At 36.5% G+C, this 12,923-nt stretch overlaps 1 protein-coding gene across 4 annotated transcripts in view; it reads right to left on the bottom strand.

Annotated features, from left to right (window-relative positions):
* Window positions 1–12,923, bottom strand: part of PARG (poly(ADP-ribose) glycohydrolase) — a 139,932-nt gene that overhangs the window by 43,213 nt on the left and 83,796 nt on the right. For all 4 annotated transcript variants that reach the window (XM_025189658.2, XM_014578622.3, XM_006112396.4 and 1 more), the window contains exon 10: window positions 2,397–2,476. In XM_025189658.2, the coding sequence (XP_025045443.2) occupies window positions 2,397–2,476 (80 nt within the window). The remainder of the gene's footprint in view (window positions 1–2,396; window positions 2,477–12,923) is intronic.

Below are 12,923 nucleotides of genomic sequence, written 5' to 3' on the forward strand. Positions count from 1 at the left end.
AGAAATTGTTAGAGGCAATTGTGGTGCCATTGGAATAAAAACATATTTTAAGACTTCTAATTATTTAGGAAAGCACAACAAACCTATTCTTTAGAAAGTGTTAACTATTCCTATAATGCTGTTAGAAATTGTGTGTGGCTATTAAAATTTTTTTTTAAAAAAAGGTTAGCTTATTTTTTAAACAGAAGGTCTTGTATTAAGTGTTTCTGCAGAAGGGTTCTGTAATATTATGAAGGCAATGTTTCACAAATTAAGCATATGTTTTGAGTAGTAAGCTTTAGTTTACAGACGCTCCAATGTATTCTGTTACAAGGAACTCTGTTATTATTTATAACAAAAGACTGGGGAATTAAACACTTAATTTCCACTCATTTCCAGGGCAAAATTACTTCAGTCTTAATTCATTATACGAGGGGAAAAAAAAAAAAAAAACCTACAGAACCAAACAGGTCTATTTGAAAATGTGATACAAATTACTAATTTAATGCAAAACATTTAAGAATCCCATTAAATATTATTTGGAATTATAGCATAAAAAATGCTAATTCACCAGTTACATGCAACGTAATCCCATCTGATTTTAAGTACATAAAGAGGCAGGGCAGCCATATAACTTAGAAGTAGGAGGTTGCTGCAATTCAGTTTGCATATAAACATTTTTTCACTCACGTGTAAAAATGCAGTAAAGCTATACACCAAGTCACATACATAGTGTCACATTCTGCTTATGACCTAAGTGAATAATATCTATTGACTTCAGTGAGACCTTAGAAGCTATATCCAGTTTAGGATGTGGTTCTACTAGTTTGCATAATGGAAGTATAAGTCCTCAAGTCAAAGAGTAATTGAGTCAGGTAAAACAGGAACTTTTTTTGGGTGCAATTTTGGGAGTAGTTAAAAATATTTAACATTACAAAAGATATGATACTTCAGATATAATTAAGATATATATTATACAAATGACTATGCATACAACTAGAGCATCATGGGTACATGTGTACTCCAATGAGTGCTCAGCCACATATATATATTTTTACAAGTTTATGTGAATGTGCCCCATGACAATGTAAGAAATTTCAATTAAGCATATTAACTTGAATCTCAGATAGCTTATGTAATCTTACTGGAATGTCCAATTACACACAGGCACTCTGAGCAATTTGCTGCCTTAAAATCCAGTTAAGTTCCATGAGAGTTGAGGGTGCACAATGTCTTGCTGGGATGTTCATTTAGTGGGTTTCTTTTAAAATACGAATCAGCTCTCTTATGAACTTTTAATGGGGGGAATAGAATAGCAGTGGTTGAGGAAAAATGAAACACGCCCCCTCCCCCATTGCAATATTTAGAGCTGAGATTTTGGAACCAGATAAGCAATTAAATTCAAAGTTAGTTTCCTGAAACCATTATTTTGACATTGAGTGTATATATTTATAGTTGTCTAACAACTGCTGCTATATGCCTGAATGTGCGCGCTCTCTCTATAGGCAAGAAAGAGAATGGCAGTTAGCAGCATATGGAATAATTAAGTTAATACACTTCAACATCCTCAATCCAGGTGTCTGATCTGGGAATACCTATGGTTTGGAACCCTGCATGGCCTTCCCAGATTCTGCACTTCCATCCCCAATAACCATTTCAATATAGTGCATTAAGGATTTCATCTTCTGACATGTTATACATCTACAGTACTCTATGAAAATTTGTACAAAAGCTTTATGGTGAACACCCATGCAACAAAAAATTCCATAATCCGGCATAGCCTATTTCCCAAGGTTGCCAAAATGAAGAGATTCAAGTGTACATATATTTTAATTTCCAAATATTCTTATAATTGGCATGCCATCCCATATTAGAGAGAAAGTGGGCGAGGCAAAAAACTTTTATGGATCAACTTCTGTTGGTGCGAGATACAAGCTTTTGAACCATACAGAGTTCTTCTTCAGGTCTGGGAAAATTACTCTGTGTGGCCCACATAGCTAATCCTATTTACTAACAGAAATTTCTCCAATAAAAATTATTACTTGACCTTCTTTTTCTTTCCAATATCCTGAAATCAGCATGGCTACAACTAAACAACATACTCATGTACACACACAAAAGTGTTAAAGAATGAATGTGTGTGTGAGAGAGAGAAAATTTGTAGATATGCATTGCAGTTAGCATCTTACACAATAATTCAATATTTTATATATTCTCTACTTCCAGGCAAAGCAACAGTTCCTGTGGGAATCAGTATTTTCAAATTCTTGAATACTTTTTTCAAAACATTCTCTATAACATTGTATTGCCATAAATTTGTCCATGTATTATGTATTCCTTATGTGTTTGCTGTAAAAGTCAGACTAAGTGGCATATTTCACAGTATTCAAAAGAAATGAATTAATAAGAGGCTATACTTTTTTCTGTGACTCTTCTAAAGTAGCAGAAAAGTGTTTTAAGCTTCTCCGGCTTCCTTGGTGACCGTCCTTCAAACAATCTGAATAAAAATAAATATATAAAATTAAATAACTATATTAGTTTCAGTGGCACACTATGTAATAATTAAGTGTTCAATAAGAATGATTTTATTGGATTTTAAAAGTATTAACGATAACTTTAAAAGACTTTTCTAGATGTTTAATAAGTGTCAAACTCTTAAGTTGAGAAAGAACATGGAAAACAAATGTGATTTCTCTGTTTAAAGAGAGATGTAAATCAGAAGTTAGCTACATAATCTTCTCTTTACCGATTAGTAGTACTTACACCCTCTAGTTAAAATCCACCTTGTTTCCATACACAAGAACAGCCATACTGGGTCAGACCTAAGGTCCATCTAGCCCAGCATCCTTCAGTTTTAAGCAGATGAAGTAGACTGACAAGAAAAAAAATCCACAAAACAGCCAAGTGTCAGGTTCCAAGGCTGCTACATAGCCATTCCACAGCCACTGTTCCAATCTATAAGCTTAAAACCACAGCTGTAAACATCTGTATGGGATGTGGATACACAACTCTTGCGAGTCTGCCCCCACTGCTGTATTATATGGTGGACTAGGCATGCTGAGAGCAGAGAGATTTTCAGCAGCAGCGGAGGGCATGAGGCATACTTGCATGGCTGCTAGGCCAGTGGAACCTCTAAGAAGCTAACCTTGTGGAACCTTTATGACGGTTTAAGTAGTGCAGAAAGCCTGGCATTCACCCTTCAGATTGGGTTAATTTAATCTCACTAGTATTAAGTGATTAAAAATCAAATTATTTTGGTTCATTAATTAAAAGGAGAAACACTTCCTCTGTTTTTTAAAGAAAAAAATTATGAGATAATGTTGCATAACTAAAGATTCAGATCTCCCTGGAATCTTCAGTTCTCTAAGACACTAAACCTTTTACTATGTTATCAGTTTCCTTAGACACAAGTGTCCTTTGAACAAGAATTTCACAGAAATCTGTTAAAAACCCTAAAAATATATTTTCCCGTTTTCATGTAATCCTCCTCCATTACATTCTTATTTATATTGCAATTGTACCCAAAATATACCAGGAACTCTGAGGCCATACAGCTAGACAGTCCCTACTTCAAACAATTTAGTGTATGGCATTGATTCTCGAATTCCCTAGATTTCAATGAGACTACTCAGGTGAGAAAAGTTACATGTTTATTTGCAGTACTGGATCCTAAAAGGACAAAAAACTCAGGCAGATGATGAAAAGCCATATGAAATAAAAAAAGATCAATGTGACAAAGGACATGTGTTTCACTAGTTCTTTTTTGCACTATTGGTTTGCAAAATACAGATCCACTGCAACTACTCAACCTAGCTAGGATTAGTTCCTTCAAAATGCAATATAATATACATAAACTATCTCTAATTGTTCTAGCATTGGAATTTATAGCAATTTGTAAGGAACAGCTGTTCATAATCATTTATGATAAGGATAACATTTTTTTAGTTTGCCAAACTAGCCACCCATAACTCGCATTCCCTAATCTGTGTTAATTAGAACCACTAATCCCACTGCCTTCCCACTCCTCAAATGCCTCATCATGCAATGATGGACCACAAAATGAAAGAAAAGACTACAATAAACTTCTCCTTATTTGCTTCTGGCAATCAGAATCTGCCACCTCTGTGTTTCCTTACTAGAAACTAAAATCTGGCACCCAGGCCAATGTTTGTTGGGCAACAACTTCATCCCAACTAGACTAAATACTTCACTTCATAAAGAGGCAGAGCTGAGCTCATGTACATCTACAAATAATAGCTGACAACATCTTAAAATTAATTCAGGAAATGGTACACCCGATACAAAGTCAGTATTTTAAATTAGATATAAATGAACTTATCAAAATATTTTTTTAAAGACTATAGATTTGGGGATTTTTTAAAAAAAAACTGAGGTTGCCAATATATGTTTCTGCAATTGGAGCCAGATGGGAGGACCCGGGAGTTTATGTGGAATCGCACTGGAGACCATCTGATTCCACAAACACATGCTGGGCCAACTGCAGGACCAGAGTCAACATTAGCACACACTTGGTCTCTTGTATTTAAAATGCAGAATTTAAAAGCAGCATAATTTATGGAGTCTACCTTCTTTTCTCCAAGCTTAAGACTGACACATATTGGGTGAGAAAGCGTGGAATAAGTTTACACTAGTCGTTGCTGTACTTGATAATTTCAAAATTATTTCATGACTTTACTATTCATGAAAGATACCATACTGAAAATTGTAGAAATTATTCTCTATCCACAGAAGAGCTACAGCAAGGGAAGCAGGAATGCAAGCTTATCTGTGTTACTCCATTGATACTTTGAAATTTAGAGATCACTTCTGAGGTGAAAAATTCATTCACTTGCTATGTCTATTCCATGTCTCTCTGAGGAGACTGCCAACAAAAAACACCAATCACCAATTAGTCCTATTTACAGGGATTTTGTAATGTCAAAAAACCAAACCAAAATAAAAACCTGTCCTCAGGAAATTGCTGCAGAAATGACTAACTCATTACATACCGGCTGACTGGACTAGCAGATATTAAAGAAGGTCTGTTTTTGTTTTGTTACTGATCTGGAATGGCACCAGGAACCAAAGCTGCAAATCCAAATTCCAATAGCCTAAGCCTTCCAACTCCTCCAGACAAACCTGAATTTTATCTACTTACACATCAATGATCATGCTGGAAAAGAAAACGCAACAGTGACCTTCAGAAATTTCATTGCTGGAGGAAGACAGCTAATCTGTCTTTAGGATAAAAAAAACCCCAAAACCTAAAATAAAATAAAACAAAAACAAGAAACGCTCCAGTTTAAATTACCTACAGGGCTATGACTGATGGATAGAAATCCATTTATGAAAATGTAAGTAATAAAAAGAAACTTTCCTACTTTAAGCCATTAAGTGAATGCATTCTTTCAATGTTAACCAAAATACTATTTTTACTGCATCATCTCGTTTCCAATAACCTGAACTTGTATTGCTTAATTTAGTTTCCTATAAAATGACATGGCATTGTTATTGGTAACACATAATGCAATTTGTCTGGAGGGAAGAACATGGGGCTTTGGAAACAATATGCCTTAAGTAACAAGTTCACTAAAAGATGTCTGATACAGTAGAAGCCCTTGGGGCTTACGATCTCATTTTTGAAAACCATTCTTAAAGTATACCAAAATTGGCTGAGAATGGGAATGCAAAGTGACACAATGTTATTCATACGCCTCCATGTAGTGCAATGACAACACTGCTTCAAAAGCAGAAATCTTTAAGTGAATTCTACCTACTACTATCGAAATTGATTCAATTTTTCATATTTAGAAAAGACAACTTAAATAAGAATTATGTGAAGTAGTATTCAACAAAAACTGATGAATTTTACTGGAATTATTATTCAGTAAAAGAAATTAATTGGGGAGAAAAGGAGGGAAGGTAAGTCTCTAGTCTTGATTTCATTAATCTGGGGAGGTGGGGGACTGTAAGCAGGGACTTTCGGAAAACAAATGTTACTTGCATAGCCCATTTTAAAATGGTGTTACTGCAGGCATTAATAAAGCACAGTGCTCATAGAGCTAAGGATACAATTTGAATCAGCAAATAAAATAAAAAAATTAGGTTATGTGTTAAAGGTTATTCTCATATTCAGTGGATAGCAAAGTCAACAATGGGTCAGTGTAACAGACAGCTTCTGTACAGAAAAAGCCCAGAACTGGAAAAACAATGCTCAGTGTTGGCCTAACTTTCCCATTGCAATAAGTGAGATTTTTATCATTGATTTCAATGGTGTGGAATTTAGGTCAATGCAGAGGTTTTTTTCCAAAAGTATTTTTGGGTGAGTTTCCTAAGCATGAAAGCCTTGCTAATCATTAGATGAACCCTTTTGGCCTTTTAAAAAAAAAAAAAAAAAATCTATGAACTGATTTCCAATTCCCGTCTCCCAGTTTCGGTATTTTTTTCACTATTAAAGCAATGGAGAGTTATATTTACTATCAAGAAGTTCATTCATGTTAAATATTTTTTCTTTTAAAGTTAGTTTCCAATCTAATGATTTATAGTTAAGATAAAGCCTTCACCATAGTGCCTTTTATCATGATGGCAAGCAAAAAGGTAGAAAAGAGGATTTCACAGGCAAAGGCTTATGAGATGGGACTCCAAGCCAGCGGTCCCATACATACTTGGGGGGGAAAAAAAGGTAACCCTGACTCCTGTTCCATATCCATGTTCACTCCAATCAGAATAGTTCTGAATTCATCAAAATTAATGTTTGTTCAAATTAAGTAATTTCACCAAATGAAGTCATGATGTGGCAATTTAAAAGATGAATGAAAATACTGCATGAATCTGTGTAGGCTTAGTGTTAGTAAGTTTGTTGGTACAGATCTAAAAATATGGTACAGCTGCCATATTTTTTCTAAATCACGTAGCAATACAAAACATTTCTTAACTGTTGTTTTTTGAGATACGTTGTTCTTGTCCATTCCAAATAGGAGCGTACTCACATCATGCACAGTCTTTGGTAGGTTTTTACCCTAGTAGTACCCGCCAGATTGGCTGTGGAGTCCTCTGGAGTGGCATTACGGTGCTCTATATAATCCATCGCCAACCCACTCACCGTGCAGTTCCCTCTTGCCGGAAAATCCCAAAGGAGGGGAAGCAGGTGGGTCTTGAAATAGATATGAACAAAACATCTCAAAGAACAGTTACAAGAGATAAGTAACCTTTTTTCCTTCTTCAAGTGATTGCCCATGTCGATTCTAAGTAGGTGATTCCCAAGTAGTTATCTGAAGCACTGCTCTACGGAATCTAGCATTCTCCCTCCTGGCTTGTTAGGCAATGGCATAATGAGATGTAAATAGATGAACTGAAGATCATGTCGCTGCACAGCTGATGTTCTGGATGGGGACAAGAGCCAGAGACATGGTGAATGAAGCTTGTGCATGTGTAGAATGTGCAGTTAACTGAGAGACCAGGACCGTGGCAAGGTCATCGCAGGTTCTAATGCACGCCATGATCTAACAGGAAATCCTCTTGGACGAAATAGGCATACCTTTCATTCTGTCCAAGATAGTGATAAACAGCGGAGTGAATTTTCTAAAGGGTTTAGTCCATTCTATACAAAAAGCAAAATATTTCCTAGTTCCCAGAGAGAGTAGTCGACGTTCTTTGCTGATTGCATGAGGATTTGGATAAAGCACTAGTAGAAAACAGTCCCAATTGGAATGAAACAATGACACCACCATAGATAGAAATGATGGGTACAGTTACAGCTGCACCTTATCCTTATAAAAAACTATGTAAGGTGGCTCTGATGTCAGGGTCTTAAGGTCTCATACCCATGTAGTCAATGAGATCATGACTAGGAATGCTATCGTCCAAGAAAGATAAAGTAGGGAACAGACGGCTAACGGCTCAAAGGAGGGGCCTCATCAATTTGGAGACCACAAGGTTAGGTAAACTTCAACTGGTCCAGAATGTGGCTGCTCGAGTTTTAACTAATACTCGTTATACGGAGCACATTATGCCAGTGCTCCAGCAGCTGCACTGGCTTATGGTATGTTTACAGACACAATTTAAGGTCTTGGTTATGACCTATAAAGCCCTAAATGGGTCAGGTCCAGGTATCTGAAGGACTGTCTTTTCTCATATGAACCTGCCTGGGGATTGAGGTCAGCTGGGGAGGCTCTGCTCAGTGTTCCCCCACTTACGAAGATAACATTAACATCTGTGCAGAACAGGGCCTTCTCAGTTTTGCTCCCAGGCTGTGGAATTCTCTTCCTTAGGCTATTCGCATGGCGCCAACATTAGCATTGTTTCGGCGTCAGGCTAAAGCCAACCTTTTTACTCATGCTTTTATTGGTGAGTGTGTTCCTCCTCTTGAGACTTTTTAGCAGGTTTTATGTCCCTCTGGGGTCTCATATTTAATATTTTTTTTATATATATATATTTGTATTGTGTTTTAAAAAATTTTGTAAGCCGCTTCAAATATTTTAAATAGAAAGGTGGGGAAAAATAATTTAAATAATAAATAAGATCCCAGCGGTGGACTGGCTCTCTCAAATGAAGGTACAACCTGTCCAGACCTTTTAAAAAGCAACCTATCATTGGGTTAGTGAACAAATAGCAGCCTGCCAAGTTGGGATGCACTGCAGGTAGAGGGCTGCTCTAGTCCTGCCAAACCCCTATACGTGGCTGCCGGCTCCCAGCCCACACAAACCGGAAGTCAGGCTGGAGCAGACACCATCCATGACCCCTGTTCCCACCTGCTCCCACTTAATCAGTTAACCAGTTCACTTAATGTTTAACTGGTTAACTAATTAAACAGCATTTTATATCCCTATTCCAGGAGGTTCCACAGCCAATCCAATAGCTACTACTAGGGAAAAAACCTTCTAATGACTGTGCACACAGCACACATGCACCTTCTTGGAATCAACATGAGCAATTACTCAAAGAACTACTTCTGTTCATCTGAGGCTCAAACATCACTGGAAATTCCTTATCAACACTCAGGGCCTGAGTCTAAGGCCTTGGAAGTCAGTGGAAAGATTCCCATTGATTATAGTGGTCTAAAGATTAGGCTACAAACTGTTACATTTATCAGTTTATGAAAACTCATCCAAATATAATCTCAGTATGCAGTTTAGTTCATGTGTCTTGTTCTACAGTGTCCAAAGAGATTAAATTACCAATTTAGAATACTTCCAAATGGCACCAAACGTGACTTGCAAGCAAAAGGACGGAACAGGTGGGGGGAGGAGGTATGTGGCTTCTTTTTTTGGTATAGGGACTACATTGTGATGACTGAAGACCTGAAAGATTGTTGGGGTTTAAAAGCATTTCACATTTTAAAACAAATTACATTGCTGGAGGGCTCCATGAATGACTGTATAACTAGCTGGATTATAACATAAAAAGCAAGCTTGAAATCTTCAGGGAGAAAAACCCAAGCAAACGTACAAACAATCTTTTAGGCCTATAAATTATAAAGCAGCAGGTCATTTTTATGGCAGTCTGCTTATTTCCATAGTAATAGAGAGTGAGGGTTTCCAAAGCACACTCCATTGCATTAGCCACGCTCCCACTGAAGTTGGAGGGAGTTTTATAATTAATTTCAATGGTAGCAGATTTAGGACAGTGTTGAATGCATTTTGAAAATTCTTCCCATAAAATTATTGGAGATGTAAGTCTCAAGCTACATCTATATTAGTACGTATACATACACATTAACTTATACTAAACAGTCTCAGCTCGTTAGTTTCCAAAAAAAAAACCTCAATTAAAATCTACCTACTTCCCCCCCCCCCCCCCACACCAGACTAGTCTGCAAAGTGCTGAGAAGGGCTGTAAAGTCAACCAATTTCCACACATGAGAAGCCTAAAGCCCTATTTTCAGAGGGTTTTAATTCCATTGATGGCAATATGAATTTTAGGTGTTCTGAACGTCTGGGGGAGGGGGGGAATTAAGTGCTAGACTTCTATTCTCTGAGAAAGTGAATCTATTCCAGAGCCAAATTCTCAACTGCAAGAGTAGAGCTATTTTTTCTGATGGTAGGGAAGAGGAGATGGACTGAAAATATTTTATCTAAATAAACAAAACATTCCCTACAAAGAAAAAGCCCAAACTACACAAGAAATAAATCATGGCTTAAGTGCAAATGGAAACAAAGCATTAATAGAAATTGCCAGGACACTGGGAAACAATTAATATACACACACAACAACCCTGAGTATCAACTCTTTCTATGAAGAACCAGAATATCCAATATTAATTTAATGGTAAGATTGTTAACATCTGTACTAGCTTACATGAAGCTTAAAGTGAGTTGGTCAACATAAAACATTATGGAAACATTTATTTAAAGTACAAATTTTTCTGTAGTTTTAAAAAGAATAGGTCGAGTTGAGCAGAATACATATTAACTGATGTTTTCTTAGCTCTGAGAAGATATCACACACAAAAAAAACGCAATTCCCTGAATGGAATGTAAATGATCAATTTACCAATATAAGAATCCAAGGCAAGAAACCATTAATACAAATTTTAAGAATTCATCCAACTGAACTGCACTGTAAATCAAACTCAAAGCACTGCAAGCCCCATTTTAAATTGACGTAATTGATAAATGACTTGCAACTGCATATTTTCATTCAGTAAGCCACTTCTGCTTTGTGCAAGATGTTCTGTCAAACTGCCACACAGCTACTTCAATTTGGTAGAGAGACAGATGCAAAAAGTCTGCAGAGATGACCACTGAGGCGACCTACAATTTATCTTCAACCTTCTAGCTTCTAAGCAAATGCAGCAACAATGCTAATCAAATTGGATCTCTTTATATAGATATTTTGGTATTCCAAGGAACCAAGGGGACAGGTAGAAGTGAAGGTCAATGATAAATATAATCAGACTTGTAGAAGCAATATAACAAGACATTCAGTTAACATTAGCTGCCAAATCATCTGTTCTTTCTGATTTAATTTTCCACTGTTTTCAATGTTTATGTTCTGAATATAAATCCTGTGCTTGATACAGAAAAATTATAAAAAACTACAATAGTTTTGTTTCAACATATTAATGTGCCACAAAATAGGCAGTATGACAAAGTATGTGGCAGGATGGCAATAGTGGTGAGTAGTATTTAAAATAAACCATTTCAATGCTATATGACTAGAAACAAAGCAAATATTTTTAAAACCCTCTTTAATTTAAAAATTTGATTCCACTGAAAAAAAACTTATAAACATGGAATCTTGTGATGCCATTTCTGTCTGAATTATTTATACACAGAATGTATTATTTTTACAAGTAAACTTTCCCGCACCTCTAGATCAGTGGTGGGGAACATAAGGCCTTGGGGCCCCTTGCTTGATTCCAGACCCGAGGTTCAAGGTCCCCCCTCCAGCATTGGGGAGCCTGCCCTGGTGCTCCAGTTCCCCTCCTTTTAACTTCCGTGAGGCCCTCAACTGATTTTTCTGTGGGTAAGTGTCCTCTAACCCAAAAAAGGTTCCCGACCTGATCTATTCTAGATCATCCCTCATAGATGTCTATCTAAACTGCTCTTAAATATCTCTGGAGATGGAGATTCCACAACCTCCCTAGGCAACTTATTCCAGTGTTTAAACACCCTGACTGTTAGTTTTTCCTAATGTCCAACCTAAACTCCCTATGGCAATTAAAGCCCATTGCTTCTTGTCCTATTATCAGCGGCCAAGGAGAACAATTTTTCCTCCCTCCTCCTTGTAGATACTTGAAAACTGCTATCATGTCCCTCCTCAGTCTTCTCTTTTCTAAACTATACAAGCCAAATTCTTTCAGTCTTCCCTCACAGGTCATGTTTTGAGACCTTTAACCATTTCTGTTGCTCTTCTCCAATTTCTCCACATCTTTCTTGAAAGTCAGAAGAATCTCTCTAAAGAGTGTTTGCAGACTGTGATGTTTCTGTAAGTGCAGCAACTACCTTCGAAAAGTTTCAGGTTAATAATAAATGCACTCAATATCACTCGTGTCAGCCTTAGACAAATATTTTCTATGTACATTTTAAACACATTTTGTATTCATCCTACAGAACTTTGTGTGATTATGTTCTGTTGAATTCCGTTATTGGCTAAAGCCATGACGATGACCAACCAGCTACAGTAAGCATTTGGTATTATCATTTACATTCCCATCATCTAGATAAATGGTCTTCACAACATTCCACTAGTGCTTTTGTGGGAAACAGTAAGTTGGACAGCTTTAAAAGTGCAGTGTCAGCAACAGAGCATAGGATGGTAGACCTGTAGAAATGTACGGAAATTGGAAATTCTACTCTCTAATAAAAAAGGTAAAATACAGCCATACTTGTTAGCATATGGATAAGTCCTAGTGTCACAGTAAGCACATAAAAATGGCAACTACAAATAATGTTACTCAATATTTTTAAAAAGCATCCATGTGACTTGGGAACCCAAGCCCCACTGAAAATTTAGTTAATCCACTTTAATACTATTGAAAATTTTACTCTACAAGCTGTTACAGAGTTTAGAAACCCCAATACAAGGTTGTGGGGTAAAACACAGGTCTCTCAAATGGATTAATGAGAATCTTCTTTTATAATGTCAAAATTTGACCCAAACAATTCACCTCAAAGATCCAAAGTTGAACTATCCAGGTGATAATATCCATTATGAGAGGTGAAAAAAAAAACTGTCATAACAGGTATCAAGTAGACTGCAGATTATCACTTACGTGGCAATGCAAGAGAGAATGCAAATTATATAACCAGCTATTATATTTTCTAGTGGGGAAAACCTCAGAGCAAACTTATTCAAGTCAAACAAAGTACTGTGAAATAAATAGATCTGGTACTGCTGTGTATCTTTTCAAGTTAATTAAGAAAATATCACATTTCTACATTAAACCTGTCTTTTATTCATCTCTTTAAATAAAAAGTAGCTTACAGATTTGAGATTCCCTT

This window comes from Pelodiscus sinensis, chromosome 8 (genome assembly GCF_049634645.1).
Source record: "Pelodiscus sinensis isolate JC-2024 chromosome 8, ASM4963464v1, whole genome shotgun sequence".
In the NCBI taxonomy this organism is placed as follows: Eukaryota; Metazoa; Chordata; order Testudines; family Trionychidae; genus Pelodiscus; species Pelodiscus sinensis.